General features: G+C 38.5%; 1 protein-coding gene across 8 annotated transcripts; it reads right to left on the bottom strand.

Moving 5' to 3' along the window:
* Positions 1 to 596: 596 nt before the first annotated feature.
* On the bottom strand, positions 597 to 25,925 carry BCLAF1 (BCL2 associated transcription factor 1). 8 transcript variants are annotated; one of them, XM_064447195.1, is made up of 14 exons: positions 25,785 to 25,889; positions 20,204 to 20,342; positions 19,077 to 19,150; positions 16,906 to 17,029; positions 15,123 to 16,028; positions 12,984 to 13,655; positions 12,701 to 12,870; positions 9,953 to 10,058; positions 8,930 to 9,014; positions 8,056 to 8,231; positions 6,727 to 6,907; positions 3,025 to 3,171; positions 1,107 to 1,316; positions 597 to 968 (listed from the first exon to the last, which is right to left on the bottom strand). In XM_064447195.1, the coding sequence occupies exons 4-14, from the start codon at positions 17,007 to 17,009 to the stop codon at positions 963 to 965; spliced, it is 2,763 nt and encodes a 920-aa protein (XP_064303265.1). In that variant the 5' UTR covers positions 17,010 to 17,029; positions 19,077 to 19,150; positions 20,204 to 20,342; positions 25,785 to 25,889; the 3' UTR covers positions 597 to 962. The 8 variants fall into 8 exon arrangements, 7 of the variants coding, with proteins under 7 accessions (XP_064303265.1, XP_064303266.1, XP_064303264.1 ...); XM_064447196.1 differs by lacking the exon at positions 25,785 to 25,889 and adding an exon at positions 25,312 to 25,494; XM_064447194.1 differs by lacking the exon at positions 20,204 to 20,342 and having other exon boundaries at positions 25,785 to 25,920.
* Positions 25,926 to 25,927: the final 2 nt, after the last annotated feature.

Below are 25,927 nucleotides of genomic sequence, written 5' to 3'. Positions count from 1 at the left end.
ATGGACAGCACATTTTTCTTGCAGTGTATTTAAACCCTAGGTTTATAAAACCTTAAAAACTGTACTAAGTTACCCTTGACAAGAGAAGCGTGTTTTAATGACAAAGCAAATCACTAGGTATCTGTAATACATGACTGATCTGTTCTAGACACAAGCTACAGGAATTAAGCTGGCTGTAGGTAGTTCTGCACTAACTACAGAGATGGGGAGGGAACTCCCGATTTCAGATCTGTTTAGAAGTTTCTCACAGCAGCAAGTTGGAAACCGGTTTCTAAAACTCATATTCCAGAAGGGAAACAATACACTTGAAACGCCTTTGAGTATTTATATACATATGTATTTCTCAGGCTACCAAAGAGTGACAATTTCACTCTCACGGATAAAATGCGTGCTGCACTCTCTAGCAAGGTGGAGTAAAAATCCAGGTTTGTCACTGACACAGTATGTGAATGGGGTTCCTGTGAACTCATGTATAATCAGCATTTTGCACAACTGTTTGTACTTACACTATGACTGAATAACTACCCTTAAATACACTTCTTATAAAAAGGCAACACAGAAGTAGTAATCAGTTTATAAAAAATGCTGCTCCAAGATTTCAGGTGTGCAGAGCTGTAAGTTTACTTCAGAATAAAACACAGACATAGGGGAGAATCAAAACTTGTAGAGTTGTACTTGACCATATATTTGGACAAAGCAGAATTACACTGCATATAACAAACAGTAAAATTTCTTAAAAGTTGTTACAAATATTTTACTTTCTACCTGTACGATCATTAACATAGTTTACTATATCAAGATTTTTTTCTAAAGGCTTAAAACAAAAACAATCCCTCTAAACTACTTTCCAACAGTAAAATTTAAGTAAAATGCTTACATTCATTTGACAACAAAAAAACATATTAAAAATGTTGTGTGGGTGGTGCAACAGCTGCTCTTCCAGCTACAACTTTCTTCCAGGGTTATTCCTGTGGAAAAAAGAAAACAGTCTTCTTGTAAACTGTTAATAACCAAACTCCGAAACCTTTTAAAGTGATCCCCCGCACCCAATTACTTCAGATACTGCCAGATAAACTGTCTAATCCACAATTTACTAAACTGTTTACCTTTTCCTCTTTGCGTCTGTCCTTTTCTTCATTATTCTCAATTGTTTCTTCTTCATCTTCCACAATCCCATCCCCTTGGTATTTGTCATGTGTCCACTTCGGACTGCTACCTGACTTTTTGAAGTTAAAACGCCCTCTGCCACGCTGGAAAGTACCACGGCCTCTTCCTCTTTTGGCCCAATAATCCACACCATCATCTCTGTCATCATGCTACAATAATACCAGACAAAGAATAAGGTTAGAACATCTCTTCAATGTACCCCTTAAATGTTGGTACTCTATACCAAATTTATACTATGGATAGAAAAAAAACACACCACAAAAAAAAAAAGAGAACTTTTTAACAGTTCAGATCACAATCTATGGAATACATTATGAAGCACATCCTTACAATTCATGATGCCATAACTAAAACCACAACAATAAAACTGGTTTTAAGAGCTCTTATTAGCTGTGGGTCTACTCAAATGTTTGTGAGTAACAGGTTAGTTATCTGTCACTCATCTTCAGTCAGAAGAAAGAATTACTCACTAGTTTTGAGGGAAAAAAACAACCTGTGATTATAAAGGAAGAAGCTCTAGTAATGTGCTAGGATATTTTTTTTTTTTTGTTAAATTTTTACTTTAATGCAGAGATAGAGTTCTTTATACATATTAAGCAAAGGTAATTGAAGGCAGCTTTCAGAAACCCTGCTTCACCTGCACAACACAGGGCAAATGAAGTTTAAACCTGCCATTAACAAACAACAGTTGAGCTTATTAACCAGAGCAACTCAAAAGTTTGCTATCTTGCTACCAAATATAGCCTTACATAGTTTGGTTAAATCTTCTGACAATCATTCTGTGTACTGCATGAACACTATAATTATTTAATATAGAAAAGGTTTATATTTAGAAGAGTGAGGTACACTTGCTTCAACATTGACTTTTTTTATTTGTGATTTGGAAAGAAATCTGAACTATTAAACACATACCACACCTATATAAAGCAGTTTGTTAGCAATTACATATTATAAGAAGAGTTAAAGAGTGGCTTTTTAAATTAAAAACATTTTTAGACATGAGAAAAAAGTTTAATAGCTATAGTTATTTGTTCTAGCTAACATGGAATTTCTTAATGAGTAGATTATCACATCTCTTTCTGTTTCATAGGTCAGAAAAATTTATATATATGTGGGGAGACTAAGGAGAACTTGTACAAACATCCATGTGACTGCATTATTTCTTGGATCACCTGTTAACTTACTTGTGACAAACTATAACGCTACAGGGGAATGTCTAAGCTTCACTACTTCACACTTTTCAATGGTGAAACTATACCCTTAGGAGTCTACATTGTTAAGGAAATCAACCCGAACAGACGCTACACAGTCAGTACACTACACTAGTTACTGGGTGGTTAAATCAACAGCTCTCCTTTCATGATCCAGATGGGAAAAAGGCATCAAAACTAAGGTGACTTTGACCATCACCCTACTCAACTAAGAACACAAGGACTGCTAATACCAGAGTCAGCCTACATACACCCACAAATACTGTCAGCTTTTCCTGATCTTCCACTTTTGCAGACTTTCAGACAAATCTTAAGACAAAGCTCGAATGCCAGACAGACTAAATCCAGGAAAACACAGCACAAGCTTTTTTGGTTTAAAATTTGTTTTTAATAATTTTACTCTGAGTCTGCCTTCTTCCCACTCACTGATCAAAGTTTTGCAGATGAAAATTCCCTGTCAAGCCTCAGCTACTGCCAGCCTGCTGCGGAAAGACGCAAGAGAAGCAGAACCAGTAACTACAACCACCCTGATACTCTCATGATTACATCACTGAAGTCCCTGTCTCTACATGCATGCTACTTCTACACTTGTAGAAAATTTGAAAAAACAAAAGCATGCATAAAGTATCGAGTTCTCCACACCCACCAAGAAGTATTTCTTGCTTTTTGGGGTATATTCAGGATCCCATTCCTCTTCCTTCGGTCTCTTCTGAAAAGTAGTATTTGAGTTGCTGGGACCAGTATTTGTTCCAGCAAAGACTCCTCTGGCTCTTCCTCTGCCCCTAATTCGAAACTGATTAACCAAAATGTCATTTAATCCATTTACATAAAACCACAAAGAAGAGTTCAATTTCTCTATTACTGAAAATGCTCTTTCCATGCTTAATTACAGTATCTGCAAGTGTAAAACCATTTCAAAATTCACATATTACCTTAAGTAATATATTCAATCATTCACTTTGAAGCAATAATGCTATTAAACTTAATTGAAATACATTTGAGTTCTTGGCATAAATTCACCCACAACCACCAAAAAGAAATTTCCTTTGACTCCTGGTAAACCAGTGTGTTGCAACAAAAGGTCAGAAGAAGCTTCTGAAGCTGTTTACAGACAAAAACAAACAGAAAAAACTAGACTGAAAGAAGGAGAAAACTCTCAGGGGAAATAGAAAGGTCATTTATGGAGTCAGTCATACTGGTTATGAGAAAGTGATTCTAGAATACATACAATTAAATTTTCAATTAAGTATATCAATTTGTGTTACTCAAACATTTTCAGTTCAGATTCAGAAATGTACTTTAGGCCAAATTAAACTTTAAGTGAGTAAATTCTTAACTCAGAAAATCCAACAATATGTACCGTACAGAGTAGCAATGCTTGAAGTGAAAATAAGTAACTTGAATATTCTTTATAACGGATTAACAGGATTTAAAAATGTTGGGCTGAAGAGTCTCACAGCAATAAAGAAAATACTTAACTCAGAATACACTAAGTAGTAATACATACAGTTCCCTCAGCACCTAAATTTTTAGCTTGTAGAAAACATTAAACAAGGGTCTATATCCTCCATTCAAGGGGAGAAGAAAGGTTAGGTTGGGAAGGTAGACTGCTAAAACCTGCAGTTACTACAGAACACAATTTCCAAAAACAGCCTAGTTAAAAACACAGAACTGGGTCTTCAGTGTAACTGTATGAAGTTGTGACTGGAAATTTAAATTTCATTTGTTAAAAACTAATATGTTCCATAAACACAGACCAAAAAGAGCTATAATTATCTAACTGGAAAGAGGAGTATTATATTCACTTAATTCCACAGAGCTCCAACACTTCTAATGCAGAATTTATGCTGGACATTTTTAGGACTACTTTGAAATCAAATGGAAAACAATCACTATAAGGCTCACAAGACCTATCTAATACACTACAGGGAAATTTAAACAGGAAAAGATTTCTTGGAGAATCACTTGGAAAGTGACAGACTCACCTGAATAGAACTGTACAAGAAAGGAAATACTACATGATTTCCAATAGCTTTGACACCTTTAGAAAATTAGGGCACAAAAACACCCAGTATCACGGGGAGGGGGGAATTATTCAGGGACAAAATGATGAAAATGATGACAGGATTAAAAAGAGAGAGATATCAGCAGTTTCCTTGCATTGGATCCTATGATCAGATTCCCTTTAAGGAAAATATCTCGAGCTTTCCTCAACACTGTATTAACACTTTCCCTCTGCCCCAGGTCATCTTTAAGGCAAAGAAATATGAGAAGTGAAATCCACTATGGTGCTATCTTCACAGGCTTACTTACTGCAAAGACCATCACAAAAAGGACAGAGTACATTTCCTATAAGAAGAGAAAACTCCTTTTGATCAGAACTGTAACACACAGAATTCTTTAGGAGCTGGTTACTAATGATAGTGTAATTAAAAGATTCTATTTATCTGTATTTCTGTGTTGCTACTTCAAAACTGTTCATTATGTTTATGTACAAGAAGCCTAGAATTAAATATTTTAGTCTATCAGCAAGTGTTAGCGAAGAATCATTCCTCATTTCAAATGAAACTGACAGCTTAGCTTATATTAAAGCCTCCCCCCATCCAGCAAACTATGCTCTCCCAGTGTATCAAGGCTTCCTGCTTTGGGGAAGAATAAAAACATTTTATTTACTCTACAAGCAGGGCAATGTTCACTGGAAAGCAGCCGCTATTAGCCTGAATTATGACATTCCTACACTACCCAGTCTGTATGTTTCAATACTATCCAAGCTGCATCCCTGCAGAGAAGACATGAGTCAACAGGTTGGCCTGTTTAAATTCTCCTGTTCAGACAGAGTTTGTTCGTTAAGCCTCTGTGTGTCCACGTGTGTCATTAGGGAACATTAACCAGTTTTTATTGCATAGCCAGAGCTGGCAGTCACCAGTAGTTAAATTAGAAGTCTATTAAACTTCCAATTCACATCTACTTAAATTTCATGTAAAGTAGCATCTCTTTCATGATATGTACAATCTGGTTTTATGAAGCAGTAAGGCTTCCACCAATTACGAGTTTTCTTCAACTGTTTCTCTTTGAAATGAGAGGGGGCTTTGAGATCTACTTGTGTTTAACTCAGCACTACTGCCTTAATACAGCTAGAAATTGTGCTCATATTGTCATATTTGATGCTGACACCATCCAAGGGTTTATACATTTATGTCACATAGCTGTTCTTTAGTATAATACAAAAGAGCAACAAGAAAGGAGGAAATGATACTTTTTTAGTGTTCCAAGTTTTGAACATTGAATTTTCTTCTAAGTAGCTCCAAGTTTTTTAGATGGAAGACTCAAATCTTAACTCAAGGGCTGCACACCCCACATGCATTCCAGACACCCTCGTGTGTCGTCCAAACCTTGTTTTACACTAGTATAAACAATTCAACGTACATTTATACCAAACAATGCCTTTTAGCATTAATTAGTCCTAATTTTAGGCTGCATGAAGGAATTATTATGTACGTTTATTTGGCATTTTTCCCACCCAAACACAGAATTTGCTTTTTTGTGCTTTGTTTTGGTTTTGGGGTTTTTTTGTGGTTTGGGTTTTTTAAAGTGTTCCTTATCATTTCAAGGCCTCCTTTACTGATTCCTAATCTTTCCTGATGCTACCACATTTCCCAAGCAAATATCAGTAATTACATTAACATGAAATTTTTAACTTCAAAATTTTTCTGAAGGCTATGGTGGTCAATATGTCACTTTCCAAATCACAATGCTAACACATTCCAGAAATAAATTAATGAGCTTTCATGCTCACTGTGGCTAGTCCAAGCCAAAGAAACAAAAAGTAACAAGTATACCATCTCCTCTCCTCAATACAGCTGTTTCAAGGTTGACGTATATTTTTAATTATGTGCTATTTTCTATTTAACAAGTTGCAGGCATCACACACAAAGGAAGGCATAACCAAAATGAATATGACAGGGAAAAGCAGAACCTGCAGGGAGTTAAAATAGGTAACAGATCAAAAGATCTAATCTATACAGAAAGGTGAATTTTCAGATCCTGTTAGGAAACAACGTAATTACAAAAGAGCAAGGAATAAACAATAAATAGTTTTTCCCACCCTCACGCTTGGGTCTCTAATGGCACGTTAATGCATATTTACACACCAATTTACTGCTATCGGGCAGTGCTGGAGAAAAACCCACTTTTCAGGTTTGGTACATCACCAAAAAAATTCAAGAATCACTTCTCTTAAAGAAGTCTACCCTAACGTTAATCACTTCAACGCTTCCATTTTATTTTTTATGCTATTACTACTGGAGAAGTGTTCATAATTTGGGGGAAGACTAAGAAAGCAACTTACAAAGGTGCCCCTTGGCCTGTTGACTCCTGCAAAACCAGAGTATTCTTTCTGTTCATGGTGAGTTTTGAACTCTTCATCTCTTTCTTTCTTGCAATCCTTTTCTTCTCGAGAACTGGATGAGGAAGAAGATGGGGAGGAAGATGGGGAGGACCGAGCACGGTCTTGATCTCTTTTTTGTTTACTGAAAAATAAAAAGATACACTGTGTGCTATTTTAAAAGTACCAGATAGTCTGTAACATCTATTCTAAAAGGGCTCTCTTTATATTTTATGAAAAACTATCCCCCTTCTGGTTATAAAGTCACATACATGTTACATATTTCAGGTGTTAAGGTGACGTATAGTTCCACTTTCCATCCTCCTCTTACACATTTAAATGTGCTAAATATATATTATTGCTAGTGAGTTGGAAAGTAGCAGTCTGCAAACTGCAAATACAGTTTTTCTAGGTTTTGAAGCCATGAAGAGATTCTGTTACTTTTAAGATCTGCCTTTCTTCTGAGGCAGAAGAACAGAAATTGAAGGCAAGAAAACTCTCAAGGCAAAGTTTTACAGTAACTACATAGTTCAGTTTGCACACTGTTGAGAAGATATGGTGTGGGCTTCCCTACGTAGATGGCTGTATGGAATTAGCCAGTGGAAGATAACGTGGATACCAAAGTCAGAAAGTAAATAGGAAACAGGAAGCATACATAAAAATTCATTGTATATCCAGTACAAAGCAGGGAAAAAAAAAATCCTACAGCAAGACTTTTAGTAACCCCATAGTGGAACTAATTTGACCCGATTTACAAGATTTTGTTATTCTATTTAAAGGAAGGTCATACCTGAAGTAACTCTTACCACTGCTACACAGTATCCACTGAGATATGCTAACATTTTTTTCTTAAAAGCAGCCCACTGGCTTTAGACAAAAATAAAAATTCCCCTTCTCACCCATGTTAAAGCCTAGGTATCAGTAAGATTCTCATACTCTGGGTGTTATGAGTTGAAAAAGTGCGGAATCAAGCATAACGAACCAAAGTTCTTACACAAACTGTTTATAGAAATGTACTGCATTGAAGTCCAACCTCCTGATGTAGCCTGGATAATAGGACAGATTAATTTGTCATTTTTTTTTTCAGTGTTAGCTTGCTATTCCAAAGTTTTTGTCCTCATCCACCATAAGCCGTGTAAAAGACAGATAATATATATTTGCTGTAAAACAAATAATTTTAATTGTTTAAATTTAAATGTTCCATTATACATTGAAAATTGAAAGCAATTAAGCTTACAATTACAAAAGGCTAATTAGAAGCTAAAAACCTATATAGGGACTTCAAATATTTACCTGTCGTCTTTGTAAGATTTGTAATCCTTGTAATCTTTTGGAGTTTTCTCCTGCTTTCTTGACCCACTTGATTCCCTGGAACCCTTTGAGTCTCCTCGCTCTTTACTTCGCTCTTTTCTACGTCGGTCAATGTCATGCCGAAGGTCAGCAGAATCGCACCTTAATTTTTTATCTCCCTGCAAACAAATAAATATTTTGGAACAAAATTCTGAAATAAAACATCCAGAAGAGAATTTGAACACAAAGGCAAATTGTGCATTGATTTTCAAAAAAGTGAGATAGAATTTACCTATTTTTCAACAAACTCTTCAGCACACAAATTGACTTTAAGTGAGGGCCCTTTACATGCAATGGCTAGATCTAAAAAGAGAACAGCTAAGAATTTCAGTTGCAAAATAGCGTTCCCATCAAGCCAATGGGATATCTATTTTTTGATTCACACCGACCGTAATACATGGTTTGCGAGGATGTTATAGTGTTCATTTCTTCTGGTGAATTGTTTTTAACAGAGCACAAGCACCTTGGCAATTCAACCATACTACTCACCGACTACCTCAGTAGTTTCCCTCCCCCTTCTATTCTTTGTCCTTGTGCAGCTTAGTGCCACAATATTGGTCAAGAAATGTCCAAGAAGGAAGGAGGAGACTTGACCTTACATGCCACATAGCAAAATCATGCTACATAAACTGGTTTCTTGGTAACATGTTTTACTCAAAAGAAAAAAAATATGTTCTAAATGCAAGTACTCCAGACATGATAAATACAAATTATGTTTATAGTTTTAGACATAAACACGAAGTTGAAGTTCAGGTTTCAGGGAAAGACAATAAACTAAGTTTAAAAAATACAGACAGAATGTTTATGTAGAACCTACTTTTTGACTTTCTTCTTTAAAGACTCTCTCTTCACCTGCTAAACGGGTATGCTTCCTCAGGGTACTTGGAGAGATGTCAATCCTCCTAAACGTAAAATAAAAGCAGTGTCTTGCCATATGCATATGTGACTCCTAATGGCCTCAGACATTTCTTTTCAACAGAAATCTGAGAAACAAGGCATTTTTACAGTAGAACAAGCTTTTTGCATAAAAAGCCCCACCATCAGAATACAGCAGCAGACTAAAAATTAAAAACCATGGTTCTGTTCTGTGTGAAGTATGCTAAAAACACAAATAGAGAAAATAGGCAATTTGATTTTTCACATTTTAAGTACAGCTTTGAAGATACAAAAAATGTTTAATGAGTTATTTCAAAAGATCAGTATATGCAGCCAGTTGAAAATCCATCCCCCCAAGAAGTCATCAACACTGTGATAGCTTGCTGTGAAGTAAAAAATACTTAGTAGTTAACAAAAACTTAAAGTTTGATACTGAATATGTAGATAATATATCCTCACATGTAACACAAATATAGTACACTGCATCAAAAAATTACAGCCCATGATCAGAAGCTACATCTGCATGCCTACCTTCTTACCTTTCAGGCTCTCAGATTTCTCAAAAACCTGATATAAATTAACACACACAAAAACTAAAGTAGTATGAGATGGAACATTTCACACTGAAGAATAAAGATACATGTACAGGGCTTCTTTTCATCTTCAAGATATACGGCCCTCAATATTTGAGCACTGCATGTGAGAAAAGTAAATATATCCCAAATGAGATACAGAGGTAGAGAAGACTTGTGTCACAAAACCACAGGTGAAGCCAGACTTGGCTCAGATGAGTTCTCTTTTACAGAAGGGGGTTTGGGTGGGGTTTTTTGGTATTTTGTATTTACACAGAAATAGACCAATTACTCCATACAGATTAGAAAAAAAAATATTTCAGCTTCCCAAAAGAAATACTAGCTGACATTATTTGAAACACAAAGCATCTACATATGCAGTTAACATATACCTATGTATTTCTGGGCTCTTTTGCCGGGTGCAGTGCTCTTCAGTAGCTTTTTGATATGCAGTGAACCTCTCATTTAGGGTCATTCCAGCTGACTTGAAGTATTGCTCTGTTGGTTACAATAGAAAAAACACTGTTTCATTAGTTTAATTCAAATGACAGGTATTTTGCTCCTGACAGAAAGGCAAGTAGCAGGCAAAAACACAGTATTTTCAATCAATCTATCAGGACAAGCAAATGTGTTTTCCCTAGTTTGTTTGGGTTACAGAATGTAAAAATAACAGTGCACAGCATCACTGCAAGTCTGCTTATATCTATGCCATGACTGTATTACTTCTAATGCAACATGATTTACTGATTAGACTTGCTCATTCTCAATGACATTTTCCTCTCATGAAAAAGAGCAATTTCTTAACAGTGATTTTATACTTTGCCCATAAGAGAAAATGAAGTTACTTTGAGTCATGAATACTTCAATAAGTACATTTTACTATTCATCTCATCTTTAACTTAAAATAAGAGTTAATTCAGTGAAAACTTTTAAGTAGCATATGCTTCAATAACTACATGAATGGCCTAAGAAGTAATTTCTTAAAGGAATACACTTTTCTGATTTGAAGTTGTGATGACAAACGATCCAAGACAATTAACACACCTATATGTAAATAAATTCATTTAAGCATCTGGCATCTTGGCAAATTTGACAACTTCTCTGACAAATTTTCTCTTTCCTTCAGAGACAGTTAAATTAGCAACAGCAAAACTCAGTTTTTAAACCAGCTCAACAAATGTGTTTAAATGTAATATAGAAATACATAAAGTCATGAGCTATGAAATGTTACATATGAAGCAAGCTATCTGCTTAACAGGTCAACATACATCTGTATCAACTTACCGCCCGGCATCCAGTATTTGTCTCATAACCAACCATTAAAACTTGAAACGGCCACTACAAGGGTAGTGCCTCAATCATAATTCCATCAAACACAGGAATTTGAGCTAGCAACTCTGTTTTTATGCCATTTTTGCCAGGAAGACAGAAGGTTCAACTTTGCCTGTTTGGCATCTGTATCTTTCAACAGCTATTTTACTTTTGTAACATGGATTTTGCCATTTCAAAACACATTCCAGGACCTAGTTACAATGAAAAAGAAAACATCACTGGGCATTTTCAGCTCTACATTAATAAAGAGCTGTTCAGACTGGTCGCATCACACCAATAATGAACATAACTTCCATTTGTCAAAAGAGTTACTAAAATCTGATCATAGACCACAGTAAATTTGAAACTTAAGAGTTTCTGCTTTCAAAAACAACCATAACTGCACATATTCTAATAACTTAACAGCCTATCTGGTCACATTTACCAGGTATTTGTTTAACATACAAAAGCTTACAGAAAAATGTTCTATTCTGTGATCAACATGTGAGAGCTTCAGGAATATTACTTCACCTGCAGCCTACGTAAGTACCACATAAGCAAAAACTTACACAAGCTCTCATTGGACTGAGCCTTAACTCTCTTTACATATCAATAAAATAGATACTTTCACAACAAAGTTCATTATACTCTAAAACAGGTGTCCCAATAAGTTTTTTTAAAAATCTAATATATGATCATAATCTATTATTGTTGACTTACTTTCTTCTTCATAAGTAATTCAAAGCACAAGAAATCATTTGGCCTTAGTAATCTGAATTTTGCCAACAAAACGAGACTTTTAAGGGAAACTTTGCAAAGATTTACATGCTAGAAGTTATGTGCTATTTTAGAAGCTAAAGCATCTTAAAAAACAATGCTTAGATAGATATGCTGAAACTGGTCACCTAATTCCCCCCATATGATGATATGGCAAAATTATTTTCACCAGCAAATTCTTCCATATTATCTCAGTACACTGAACACAGGAAGACAACAGCCCAGTGAAATAAAGTAAATGCTATGGAAAAAAGGCATTTAAAGAACTCTCCAGATAATTCCTTAACATCCAGTGAGACTATCTATTTTTTCCATCAGAAAACTTTGAGAGGATATGTGACCTAAATGAATTACATCCACTTTGATGGTTTGGGTTTGGTTTTTGGTGGTTTCAGGGCAGGGAGTGGGGAATGGTTGTTGCTTGGTTGGTTGGGGGTTTTTTTTTGTGTGTATAGTAAGCAACAGCCACTAGTGTTAAAGTCAGAGAATAATTAACATATAATTCATTTACTGGAGGTTTATTTAGCCACTGCCAAGTTCCTGTAAGTGAAATTCCTGGCTCCAGCACTACAATACTGTCAAATAGGAATAAAATGCAATATCGCAGTGTATTTTAGGATTATTTTGAGACAAAAAGTCCCTTCTAATAAGAACCTGGAAATGAGTTCTGGGGTGCTCCAGAAGAAAAGCCATTGTATTCACAATGAAAAAGACCTGTCAACCCACATTGCACCACTTAATATAAAATTTTATGTTAAAGCCATTCAAATAAAACTAAATAAGAAAAGACTGACCAATGTAGTATGTTTAAACTATACTGCAAAAATTCATCCAGAAACATAGTATAACTGCTATTATGCTCTACATTGCTTGGGTTTGCTTTTTTTAATACTAGCTTCTGCGGCTATTATTTTTTAGATGTACCTCAAGAGGATGAAAGTTTGACTAAATTAACATTAAAAGAGGGCTGAAATCTTCCTGTACTAGAGATAGCAAACATGCTTAAATGAAGTTGTCAGACATGTATTTGGTACGATAAAATGAATACATACCTTTGACATGATGAACCAAGGACACAATGTGCTGAATAAATGACTCTGACGTGCTTTTGCTGGCCTGTGGCAACTTAATGTGGTCAAAGATGGATCGGAACTCTTGCTCCTTCTTGACGGAATGGACAAGTGTGCTAGCAAGCAGCCTGTCTTTAGTCAAGGAAGCAGGTCTAAAACGCATCAAGGACAAAAGAAGACACACAAAAAGAAACCACTAGTTTAAATAAAGATGAATGACACTGCAGGCAGGTGGAGAACCACACTGTAAAGTGAAATAATTTACCTATTGGAATCATCAAGCGGTACCGGTGCCATTTTGAGTTTAACTTCAGGACGATGGGAGTCACTGGCTATCATTTTGATCCTAAGTGGGCTCTCCTCTCTGAAGGTGGATTTTTCTCTCGCATCCAGATTCTTGTGTAGAGGGGGACTGTAATCAAAGAGTTCTTTGAGCTTTTCAGACTTTACCTGCTCAGGTGACTGAGTTTCTTTCTTCATCATTAGTCTCTCAGAACTCTTGTCTTCTTCCTTGTGCTTATCTTTTGTTGCACTAGGCCTTTCCACTACATAGCCAGTCTCTTTAAGCTTATAACTTTTCTCATCTCTAAATCCATCGCTCTCTCTATTGCCCTTGATTTGTATCTTAGATTTGTATTTGGTTCCTTCCTCCTCAGCATTCCGGTGAGATGCAGTAGGAAAATTTTTACCCTGATCTGCCAGGACAGACTTTCTGAACTGTCTGTAATCCTCTGTCTCCTCTGTGTCCTCCCCTTCAGAGTCATTAAACTTTTCTTTCCCAGTCTCTTTATCAACGAAAAAATCTAAAGTTTCCTGTTCCTCCCATTCCCTTTCTCCCTCTGTCCTCCCTTTTTCTGATCCTCTCTCCTTCTGGGCCTCCTTCTCCCTGGTATTACCCCTATCAAGCAGGTATACTCTAGACTCTTCATCTGTGTACCTGTGGATAGCAAAGAAGAGACTGGTAACTCTGGATTGCATTCATTCCGGTTCACTTGCATTCCTCTTTTGTGTCAATCCCACACCAAGAAGAAAATACATTCCTCTGAGCAATTCAACTTTAGCATGCAACACTTCGCACACCATTAACGCTGTACCCGCTGTCATTTATGTACTACTGGAGGCATCTGAAGATTATAATGCCTTTCTGTAGAACACCTGGAAATTCTCTGCTTGAGTTTACAAAAAAAGCTAGTGGTTTGTTCTGTCTTAATTGGTACCCAGCTTCACATTCTCTTACACAAATCATTTTTTCCAACAAATTCAAATGAAATTTGATAACTCAGACTGCAAACCATTTTTGTACTACTTTTAGTGGAAAAGTTAAAGGCAAAGTGAATGAATGTCAAGATCCTGCACATTTCTAAGGGAATTTCAAAATCTGACACAAGCTTAATGCATCCGCTATATTGTGTGCAAGCAGGGAACTTTTAGAAGGCAGCTCTCCTAAACAGAGGAACACACCAATCAATTATTTCAGCCACTGCCTTACCTATACACCATTTTCACATAGGTCCTAATAATGTTCACCAACTCCAATACATCTAACCCAGGGGAAGTTGTGTTTTTGATCTCCTAAGCAGTGTATTTTTACATAATAGATCACTGACTGGACAAATTCATTTAAAAGCCCACAATCAAACCTATATAGCGTAGTCACAGCTTTGCTCTATAATTCATTTTATAAGAAACCCACTGAAGTACAAGTCACATTAGAAAGGAACTGTCTAATGTCAGTAAGGTTTTTACAACTTTTAGAAATTACTACTGTATCAAACATTTTAAAAGCAAATTTAAGAATTTTACGTTAACTGGAAAATACACATTCAGCTTTAAATATGTTGTCCTTCACGTCAACAGAATTATGTTCCAATACTACCAAGACCTACCCTCTTTCATACGTAATGCAAGTCAAGGCATCAAAGTTGTCATATTGCACCACACAATTAGCAATGGATGCTGTTTATGTTAACAAAGAAATCATTGTACATCATCTGCATTTTTAGGCTTCCAAAAGATCTGCATTTTGAACTACATGAAGCATTAAAATTGTAAAATACTTGAACAGAATTCACTATCGCACAAGCAAGTCTGATGCACTATTCCAATTAAGATTTTTCTTAACAGTAAATGGACTATAAGAAAATACACCACAAAGGAAAAGCACAAACCAAATATTTCCTCAAGGATACATGTCCCTACTCCACTAGCCAAAGGCCAAGAACACGAAGCATCTTAAAAGGAAAAGGTATATGTTTCAAGCTCCATTCCAGCCAGACTAAAGTTAGTAATATTTACTCCATAGTATTCCATATTGCTTTTTTCAAGGCACAGTGATGATCTTGTCTAAACTCTGTAACAGACAGCATTTTAAGAGGTAATATTACGCTTGTAATTTAAGTCTTACCTTTTCATAAACTTTCCACCTTTTGCAGTTTCCTGTTCGCCACCCTCAGGATAAAATGACCGCACTCGAGCCTCCTCACGGGGAGCGCTCTGTGATGGGATTGTCTTTGCAGGGCTTCTCCTCGAAGGGATGTGATGCAATGGGCTATTCTGAGAAGGACTATAACGGCTAGAACCATTTCCAAGAGAACCAGAGCCAGACCTCTCCGGACTATGCTGAATGGAATGGGAATGTTGAGGTGTGTCCTTTGCTGAGTGGGCTGTACTAAGCAAAGGGGCATCAGAGCAAGATGAACTCTGACTAGGTGGGGTGGCAATAGAAGGACTATGGGGTGACCTTGGACTGTTATCATACGCTGAAAGGCCAGGCCAAATGTCGCCAGAAGCTGCTGATGATTTGTTAAAATCGTCAAGAGACTCTGATGGGTCATGTTCAAATGTATCTTTCTGTTCATCTTGTGATTTATTTTTCAAAGGGCTGTCTTGCAAAGGAGCCCCTTCAGTTTTCTTTGCCTGCTTTTCCAGAGACGCACGTCTTTTGGAAGAGACAGGTGATTTGCTGTATGGGGATGAAGAACGAGATGAAGAGGACCTTGGGGACCTGGAAGATCTGTAAGATCGACGAGATCTGCTCCGGGACCTCTGGGAAGACACAGACCTTCGTTTTGGACTTCTGGAACGTGAACGGCCACGCCTAGGGCTTCGGGAGTGTCTTCGGTTCCAGACAGGCCTATAACCTCCACGATGGTATCTACCACCTCCTCCTTGATAATACCCTCTACCTCTTCCTCTGTAACCATAGGGACGTCTCATTCCTCTATTATTTCTGTAATCTCTGCGATAATCTCTAGAATAAACACGATCCCTGCTGCGAGATCGTGAATATGTCCTTGACCGAGACCTAGAACTAAAATTAAAAAGTAAACATTAACACTTGACAACTGGAGAATTAAAAAAAAAAAAAATCGTGCCTTGACACTAAATGCTAGATTTCTCAAATGCAGTCAGAATGGTAAACAAAGACTAACAGTCTTACAGTAATGTCTACAATCTATCCATATTTATTACTTCTGTCTTAAAGGATTATAATAAACACATCTATACTCCTAAGGACTGTGAAATTTAGACTTCAGCATCACATGATTAAGACATTACCAGCCTCAGTGGCGTGCCCTGTCATTTGATTAGGGATTATCACCACTCTGGAGCATGGCTTTCGGTTCCTCAGCCACCACACACCAGGTTCACAGCCTAGAACATGAAGTTGCATGACCCCTAGTTTAATATGTCAGACTGCAGACAGCAGCTGATGAGGCAGTAAACATTCAATTCAGCCACTTATTTTATGGGAGATGGTAATGTCCACTAGATGAGGAAAAGGCTGGAGGTAACTGAGAAGACAAAATATAGCAAAGCTTATTTGCTGAAGCCTTAAGTTACTCCAGATCTGAAAAGCTACATAAGAAATACAGAACAAATCACAGCGGAAAAGATTGGACAAAGAAAATGTCATGTGAAGGGGGAGGGGAGAATCAAACAAGCCACAAATCATGAAGAACCATTAGCATTCTGATATCATCTTGAGATACAGGAAAATAGAAAAATAGCCAAGTATTAAGCAATCAAAGTAAGAGAAATTACATTCAAAGCAGAATTTACCTACTACCTAAAATGATGTAAGATCCCAGGTTCACTTTTGCCACAGCATCATGCAGGTGAAAAATAATTTCCAGACAGAAACTAATATATAAACCAACCTTTCATGCAATAAGATATCAATTTACCTGTATCTCTTTTTTCTAGAATGTGATCTGGATCTTGACCTAGAGCTGGACTGAGATCTGGACTTTGATCTTGAAGAATGTGATCTAGAGTTAGATCGACCCATTTTTCCCAGTAGATATACTCCTGGCCAAAATGAAAAGCAGTGAGGGGAGGTGGAGAGAATAAATAAATAAATAAAAAAGGAGGCAACTATTTAGAGCCCACATAAATCACACAAATGAACAAATTTTTTGTATGCTAAAATGAGAATATTAGAAAGAGGAACAGCATTTCCTAAACAAAAACTTTGAAGAGAATATGAGTACATTTATTAGTAAATTAAAAGCTCAACAACATTTTAAAGGATTTAACAGTGCACGCAGTTTGTCTGAAAAGAGAAAGTATAGCTGTAAAACGTTTTCCAGATTTAATTGCAAACTGATCCTATAGAAGGAGAGAGAATCAACAGAAAAAAACATTTCTGCATATTAAGGCAAGAAACAATGTGAGTCTGGGTAACTACACATTTTAATATATTTTAAACAAAATTCTTGCTATCTGTGTGATTTACAGTTCCCTTGCATTTCCAAGGCACTGATCCTTCTCTGGAAGGACTTTATAGTCCCCTACAATGCACCTTTTACATAAGCAAAGAAAAAGCTCTGAAGTATTCTGTCCAGCAGTTGTTAGTTTGAGCCAGGGGTATTATTTCTCTTAACCACATGTACTAAAGCTAATCACTCTGATCCGATTTTCCACTGGTCAATATGCCCACCTGCATCTTTTTAGGTTAACTTTGCCTTTTAAACTACATGTAAAATGCATGGCCAGCTTAAATATTTTAACAACTAATATGGCTTCCAACAGAATTCAACATTTCTCAGCTCAAAGCTATGAAAACTATAATGGATTATAAAGCAATGAGTCCTAAAAGAAAATGAACTCATAATAAACTATCATTTCTTATGTACAGTCATAATAAATACTTAGAATTAATTACTGCTAACCATAAAATACACACCTTTTCCTTTTCTTTTCAGATCAGTGGCTAAAAATCCCCAATTTAATTAATAAAAACTTGGACCCATTACCATTTTCTTTTGAAATTGCCCAGCTTTAAAAAAAAGTCACATTAGATAACCTGAATATAAACTGTGGACAAGTAACTACACATTTTCAGGCCTTTGTGTGATCAATATCTATAATCATCAGTTTAATATTAAAAGAAAAATGGAAAAACCAAACATTCAGCTTTTGCATTGCTAACAAGCATGAAAGCCTAAAATTACTGCACTGAAAATACAAGCTCAACACAACAATCACTTTCTGTCACAAGGTACTTTATATAATCTTTCTTGTTACCTGGGTGATATTTCAATTATGTAAAGACAAATAAACAGCATTCCAGCTTAATTTAAAGTTAACAAAATTTCAGATTTCAGACACATATAAGTGAATCCAAAAGAAGAGACAGGCCAACATTTCCCCTATCCGCTAGCCCCTCCTGCCCCATATGACTTTCCACACCACGGAGTGCACAAGAGTTTGTATGGCCCCAAAGAGATGTAACCTCACCTGAAACTAACCCAGCAAAAAATTAATTTTAACCTGAACTAGCTTTCCATTTAACTAAGAAAAAATTATTTACCTTGAAGAACAGTATGTTGAATACTGTCTTTTATTGGCCTCTTCCATTAAAAAGCTAGTTTATATAACCTATACTCTGAAGATGGTTTCTAAGTCATTGTGTGCAATTAAATTCACAGAAAATGGCTTATAATCTCTTATGCTCATCTACTCACAGGCAACATAAATTTAACTATTGTAAGACATGAAGCATACCAATTTTCCAAAAGTGATAGAAATAAAGCTGTGGTTTTTTGCTACTACAAGTAATTTTCAGAACAAACTTCAGATGCATAAGTTTATAATACAATCGAATCTCAGCTTTAAAGGAAATCAGTTTTATTTTTCCTGTATTCAACAATAACATTTATATATTTGCATTATATGCACAAGTACGTATATACTGTATGATAGCTGACCTTTATGGAAAGACTCTAATTTCAGGAAGTTTTATATACTTTAGTTTCTTATTGCAAGCACATATTTTAGGAAAACAAAATCAATTCCCACTTTAAATGGTTGGGTTCAATCAGAACATTTAAAAATAGAATTAAGTTAGTCTTACCTCAAACCTTTAGTTGGTGCCAATGAAGTAATTATTTCAAAACTCTCTATTTGTGCTTTCAGCAATACTGATCCCTATAGAACAGAAAAAGAAACTGTCAAAGAAGTGAATGTTTACTAAAGGGCAGGTAATACTTTTTGCTTAAATGGGTTTGAACATTAATCTGTTTATCACAAAAAGACAACATATAAGAAATGGCAAATTTACTCTTGGACTCAGTGAAGCTGCATGTTAAGACTGGAGCAGCTCAAGAGCTAGCCACTGCCAAGGGGCAAATCCTACTCCTTTCAATACGTGATCACTCCTCTGTCAGCCTTGCTTACAGGGCAGTATAACGCACTAGCCTCAACTTCACAACAGCCCTGACACTCTTCAGGTCCTCCATTCAGCAGGCTCTTGATACCCAGAAATGACTTTCATACGGCTAGGGTATCGAACTGGCTTAATGAAGGGCCAAACAAGTGCCAGAGCTGGATTATGGGGGAAAGAACAGCATACAGCCAGGAGGAGGGGACAAAAAGGACAGTGGCAAACTGTTAGACCACTCTGAACATACAGCTTTGCACTTCACTGGAGCTATCTCTTTTGGGGAGGAAAAAAAAAAGGCAAAAAGGGACGAGGACTTAGGACAACCGTGAAAGCTTTATCTTTAGGTTTCTTTTGCAACGTTTACACAAGTATTACTCTGTTATACCTTGTTTAAAATGCATACATTCAGAAGTTTACCTAAATAACCAGCATCTTCTCCTTCAAAAATAAGCTTTTACAGCTATACAGAAACAAAGCATAATTGCAGTAATGAAACCAGTCTGAAGTATACAAACTTTTCACTTAGCTTTTAATTGCCTCAAAGCCTTAAGACTATGTATACATTTGTACTCTGACTCAGCATTAAGCAAACCATGCAATTCCACTCAAGTAACTCCAAACTTTGTCCCAATTCAATACAGATAGGATGGATCTCCCAGAAATTCTGCATCTCAGCAATTTATTCATTGAAGCCAAAGCTGTACAACATCCACTGCTCCTAAATGACACTTTCGCACTTGTTCACAGATGTTTTCTTCATCTAAAAAACAATATGTAGCACTTGTGTTCATAAACACTGCTTTCAAAAGCCCACTTACCATTCACTAGTAGTGACCAAGATATTTCCAATTTTTACAAAACATATGCTTTAATAAGATTAAGTTTTTACTTCTCATCATCAGCAAGCATGAGTCTCTGAAGGAGCACAGTAGTTTATCGGACCATTTCAGATCTTGTCTAGACAAAAGGTGAGATGGTATTAGCTAGCAAAGGTTAAGGCATTCAGAAATCTAGTACAGAAACAGTAATACAAACTTCAGCTAAATGGTTGAAGCTCAGTCCAAGATTTTAAATCAATTCTTAAATCACCTCTACTTCTGACTTTTAAAAACAATCTGTTGGTGTTACTTGAAATCCAAAATCCTAATTTAGACAAGTCTTTAGATCCTGGGATATAGAGCAAGATCGTTACTTTACCTTTAAGACATCTAGGCAGAAGACAGGATCTTAAATTACTGTAGCTCAAACTCTGGCAAACAGTTCCATACAGTTTTAAGAACCTTTTCTAGCAACTGGCAAAGGTGAGAGGTAGCCACACTTCTGTTTTTTCTTTTTTTAAACAGCCACTGGATATACCACATCCAGCTAAAAATGTATTTGCTACCCTTCTCCCTAATTTTTTTTTCCCAAGAAGAGTATGGATGTAACATTTTCAGAGTTTTGAATAGAAAATCTTAAATACTGAGTAAAAAAATCTGAACTGTTTGCAGCTTTTGTTTCCATTTAATTGTAATAGGTAAAAGCTTGACACACAAAACCCCCCTTTTCCAAACAACGCTCATACTTAAGAACAAAAGTGAAAAGACTACATAGGGTTTTTTTAAATAAAGGTTTGTCCATATAAATATTCTCACAATATGCAAGAATCTAAAACTGTATTAACCTCTATTAAAGCTAATACAGAGACAATAGCGGTAGATATAGAAACATGCAGGAAAACAGCTCCTTTATAACAGTAAGCTTCTACATGCTTCACACTTTTGCAGAAAAAGCACACATTCCTCTTAAAACATCGCAACTACAAAATATTGTTTCACACTATCAAACAAAATCACCCACAGCCTCTTCCTGTATATTCTCGTGCTCATTGTCAGTCTGTAGCAGCTACACCATGTCAACTAAGAGTGGTAAAGGGCTAAACATCATATATTGCCACACAACATCATCAGTCCCTAAATCAGAAGGCTAGCTGCCCCTCTAGCTTCAGTGCATGAAGCTTATCTCTGGACCAGTCTCAGAGAGACCCAGAGCCTGCCAAAGGCACATATTAAGAACGTGACACAAGATGTCATCACTAATACCGAGCATTTTAAAGACGACCATGACTGCTAGGAACATGGTCTACACCTGAAACACCAGGGCTGTAATCCACATGCTTTTTGCAGCTCAAGCTTCTTTTTCCCTTGCTTTCTGCCCTAAATATGGGAGAAGGGATGCTTGGCTCTCAACCTTTTTGCTCCTGTGTTCGCAAATCTGGATATTACAAAAAGAAGCTGCTGTAGCTCCACAGTACTTCAAACCAGAATAAGTCGGTACCACTAGTTTAAAGAAACAGTTCCATCTCTCCTATCCTTTGTTTCCTCACATTCCTGAAGACCTTCTCCCTTACACCAGCACAAGTATTTCTGCAGCCACATAGCGAATTAGATCAGAAAACGTATGGACCACCTGGATTAGTTTCAATACAGATTATTTTTCCGATACAGTTCATGACAGCCCCACAAACATTTGGGCCAACACATGGAAGTAGCAATAGCAGCCAGACAGGACTGCTTCTTTTGGCAGCACCACAATCTCAAAGCTTCCCTGAAACCAGCTTGGCAAACCCATCAGCAACAAACTTGGAAGTTAAGCTTTTTAACAGTACTTGCAAGCAGCTTTAAAATAAATAAATAAAAAGACCACAAAAACCCCACCTCCAAACAACCAAACCTTAGCACAGAAACCTAGACATTTTTAAAAAATGGATAGTCCACTACCTGTCAGATACTAAGTCACATTCATGACCAAAGAGGGAGTGAAGAAAAGTTTCTTAACACCTAACAGCAGGATCTTTGGGTGCCTTAAATCAGTCTCAGCCAGCAAGCGTGACCACCAAGCAAAACCAAGATACATGACAGAATCAGGCTCATCCCACCGCAAGCAACACAATAATGAGGAAGTAAATGTCACTGTTAGCATTTGCTATGTTTAGAAGAGAAACGAAGGACAATGAAAATTGTTTCCAATTCCTTTTAAACATTTAAGAGTCCTTACCACACCTCTGACTTTAAAGTTCTGTCAGAGTACAGAGCCTGCAGATGCAACGTATCTGTTAAGCCATTTTAGAAGTTCTACACCACATGGGAGTTTTGAAGATGTTTTAGGACAGTTATCCCCACTTAAGCTAGCAAAACGCTGCTTCCTCTTAGCTTCAATATTTTAACTATCCATTTATAGTTATTTAGTAGTCTACATGTCTCTTGCTTAAGCATTACTTGAAAGCTGTCAGGAAGATTTAAGTCAAAATCTTGAAGTAATTTTCATTCATTGCATTTTCATTCAGAAATTCAGGCTGCAAAAGAAATGAGGATTATACAACCAGGACAAAACAAAAGGGGATAGGATAGCCTTCAAGAAATACCACATAATGTGTAATATCATCTCATAATACACACACTGAACTGAAGAAAGTCAGTCTTATTGAGACAGGAGTGTAAGGCATCTATTCAGTGCTTGTACATCTGCCATGCTTTCTTACCATTCTTTACTCCCCACTTTTTTTTTTTTAATGCCCACAAACTTAACAGTGGCACATCACAAATAAGATTAGAATGCATTTCATTAGTGACTAGAAACCCACATCACTCAGATCATCGAGGCCTAGAATCCTACAAATACTAAAATACCATAACAAATTTGCCCAAACTATCTTGGAACATACAAATAAGAGCTGGGAAGCGTATTTTCCCAGTTTTATATGCTTGCTATACACTATTACATACATAGTAACCACACAGTTACAAAGACAAAACAGACCCCTGTAAGAATCACAGCACAAAAAGTCAACCAGAACACTAAACATACAAAGGCCTTTTTCTCCTAATTCATTCATTTCTTAATTTGCAAATATTTTACACTGTTTTCTAGAAAGTCAAAAACCAGCATCCTAGTAACAAGAAAATCAGCTCTGCAAAACCATCCTATGATTGGTAACTGTTCTTTTATGTAATACTATTGGCAAACAAAAGCATGTTTCTCCTCTAATTAAAACACAGAAGTCAAAGTGACTATTTCCAAGAATTTTGTCGAGACACAAAAAGGAATTAGCACACTTTTGGATACATGTTGTTTTGGATGGCCATTTTTTTGTTTGTTTGTGTTTTAAACACTGTGTTTTCATATGCCCTTACATAGTGATTTCCACAACCTCTTTGCAATAACCTCTGAGCATGCTCCTGCAGAAAAGGCTATCTTTCCTCCCTCATTTGTTCCCGGACTGATAGTCACATAGGTGTTTGGTGAAATGGACCAGTGAACTGATCCAGAAGAAAACTACTCTGGATGAAAGGACAAAGCTGGCTTCTCAGCCACATCACCTCCCAGATCCCATTTACCACAAGGCTGCGTGGAGGCCAATGCCAGCACAATAAACAGATAAACTGAATACAGTCGTAACCCAAAAGCTTACTTTCTTCAGTAGCTTCCTTAACCCATCTCCACTACTCGTAAACAAACCCCAAATATTCTCTGGCATTCCTCAAACCCCTACACCACCATCCCTCCTAGACAACCAGCCTGGATCTAATCCATCCAAATACCTGCACCCTAGCTCCAAACAACAGCTCCCTGCTGACCCTTTCTAAATCGGTACAACCACTCCAAGATTTCTGCATCCCCAATGGCAACAGACCGTTACCAACGGTACACACACACCCCTATTTTGCCCAAGATGGATTCCCTCAGCCACAGCCTTCACCTGAGGAGTTGCTCCTTACAGCCAGGCCCACTAAAGCCTTGCTCAAGCCATGGTGCCAGTGCTCAGGAGAGAGGCAGTCACGCCCCAAGTACTGATATATGTAACACATTAAACCTCTTCCTGCTATTCAGCACAGCCTGCCACTCAACATCAAAAGGGACGAGTGGGAGGAAGCAATTCCTACTCTCCCTGCCACAAGAAGCTGCATGCTTGGAGTGCACCTTGGAGGCAGTGCCTTTACCCCTTCATATTTCCCCCCACTGTTGTCTAAAGCAATGAGACTATCAGAGAGGAGAAAGAGGAGGAAGGAGCAGAAAGACAACAGCTAGACAGCATTTTCCTGGAACCCCACGCTCTTTCATCAATCCTTCCCACTCTGAGAACAATTATTCTAAGGGATGTTTTTATATATTTATATTAAACCAACCATTACTCAAGCAGTGACTACTTGCAGTGCCAAGAACTCCTTTTGTTTTGCATGCCCCCGGGTCCTTCTGTAGTAAAATTTAACTGCTACTGTTAAGGTAAAACTTGATCTCGGAGACAAACAAGTGACAAGCTGCACTGACGTAGTAAAGGACCACCACGACACACAAAATGGGAATCTGATTTTCACGAGAAAATTAAAGACGAAAAGAAGGGGGTTTACAAAGCAAACGAGAAATAAAGGACAGGATCCTGCGAAAGTTGTATACTACAGTATGACCCACACCGGGAACGTAACAGCCCCTTTCAGCAAGGCGCCGCAAACCCATCCCAGCCCCTCGCCGGCTTTTGCGGGGCTTTCTGAACAGGGCAGTTACCGCGCAGGGCGGCGAGCAGGCGGGGAGCGTTTAAGGCGCAAGCACTTGAACCGCAGTCATGCCCGAAGGGAAGTTCCTCCGAGGAGCGTAAAGGCTGATCCAATACCGGGAAGCATCCCTTTACCCCAGCGCCGTTTTCCTCCTCAGAGTCACACCCGGGAGGATAACGGGGAGGTTTTGTGTTCCCGTAAGCAGCGCTGCGCGGCGGTTCTCTCAGGCCTGTCCCCCACAGGAAGGGCGGAAAGGCTGCAAATCCCGCTCGGCCGGGGCGGAGGCCCAACGGGGCGGGCAGGCCGCCCATACCACCACCCCCCGGGCTTCCAGAAGCCGCGAACCCTCTCAAGGCCGCCCCGCGGCCGCCTCCCGCCGCCCCTTCCCGCCCTACCTCCGCTCCCCACGGCGCCGTTCCAGGCCCAGGGAGGAGCGACGCCGGCTCGGCCCGACGCCTGCAGGAAGCGGCGGCAGCTGCCCGCGTCAGGGCGGTGACGGCGGCCTGGCCCGGCCCGGCGCTGCGCGGCCCCTCCCCGGCGGAGCGGCGGGGCCCGTCGCCCCGGGGCCTGGCGCGGCGGGCGCGGGGAATAATGGCTGCGGAGCGCCCAGGTCACGCGGCGGAGAAGGGCGGGACAGCGCGGCGCGGCGCGCGGCCACCGCGGGGGGAGGGGAGGCGGGGGGGGGGGGGGGGACGACGCGAGCGCCGCGGCAAGGAGGCGCGCGGGGGGGAGGGGCTGCTCCCCCTCAGGCTCCCCACGCCATCTTCCCTCCCCTGCCCCGGGGCCGCCGCTACGCAACGCCACCGTCCCACAAAACGTCCCGCGGCCCTCCTCCCCTCCCCTGCCTTCCCCTCCGCCCCTTCCTCACCTGGCTGGGCGGACCTGCCGGCGGCCCCGCTCCCCTATGGCAGCGCGGCGGCCATTTCCCGTCCGGCCGGAGGAAGAGACGCGGGGCCCACAGGGAAAAAAGGAAAAAACCACCATCGAGAGCGGGGGGGGCGGCCGCCGCCG

Source organism: Phalacrocorax carbo, chromosome 3 (genome assembly GCF_963921805.1).
Source record: "Phalacrocorax carbo chromosome 3, bPhaCar2.1, whole genome shotgun sequence".
Taxonomy (NCBI): Eukaryota; Metazoa; Chordata; class Aves; order Suliformes; family Phalacrocoracidae; genus Phalacrocorax; species Phalacrocorax carbo.
The sequence above is the reverse complement of the archived record's forward strand: the minus strand, read 5'-3'. Positions and strand labels throughout refer to the sequence as shown.

What these genes read in the sequence shown, in the direction of transcription:
- BCLAF1 (XM_064447194.1), bottom strand. Translation starts at nt 17,009, where the DNA reads ATGGGTCGATCTAACTCTAGATCACATTCTTCAAGATCAAAGTCCAGA. An exon ending in TCTAGAAAAAAGAGATACAG is followed by an intron (nt 16,029 to 16,905) that starts GTAAATTGATAT and finishes TTTTAATTTTAG; the next exon opens with TTCTAGGTCTCGGTCAAGGA. An exon ending in CTTGGTTCATCATGTCAAAG is followed by an intron (nt 10,059 to 12,700) that starts GTATGTATTCAT and finishes TGTAACCAACAG; the next exon opens with AGCAATACTTCAAGTCAGCT.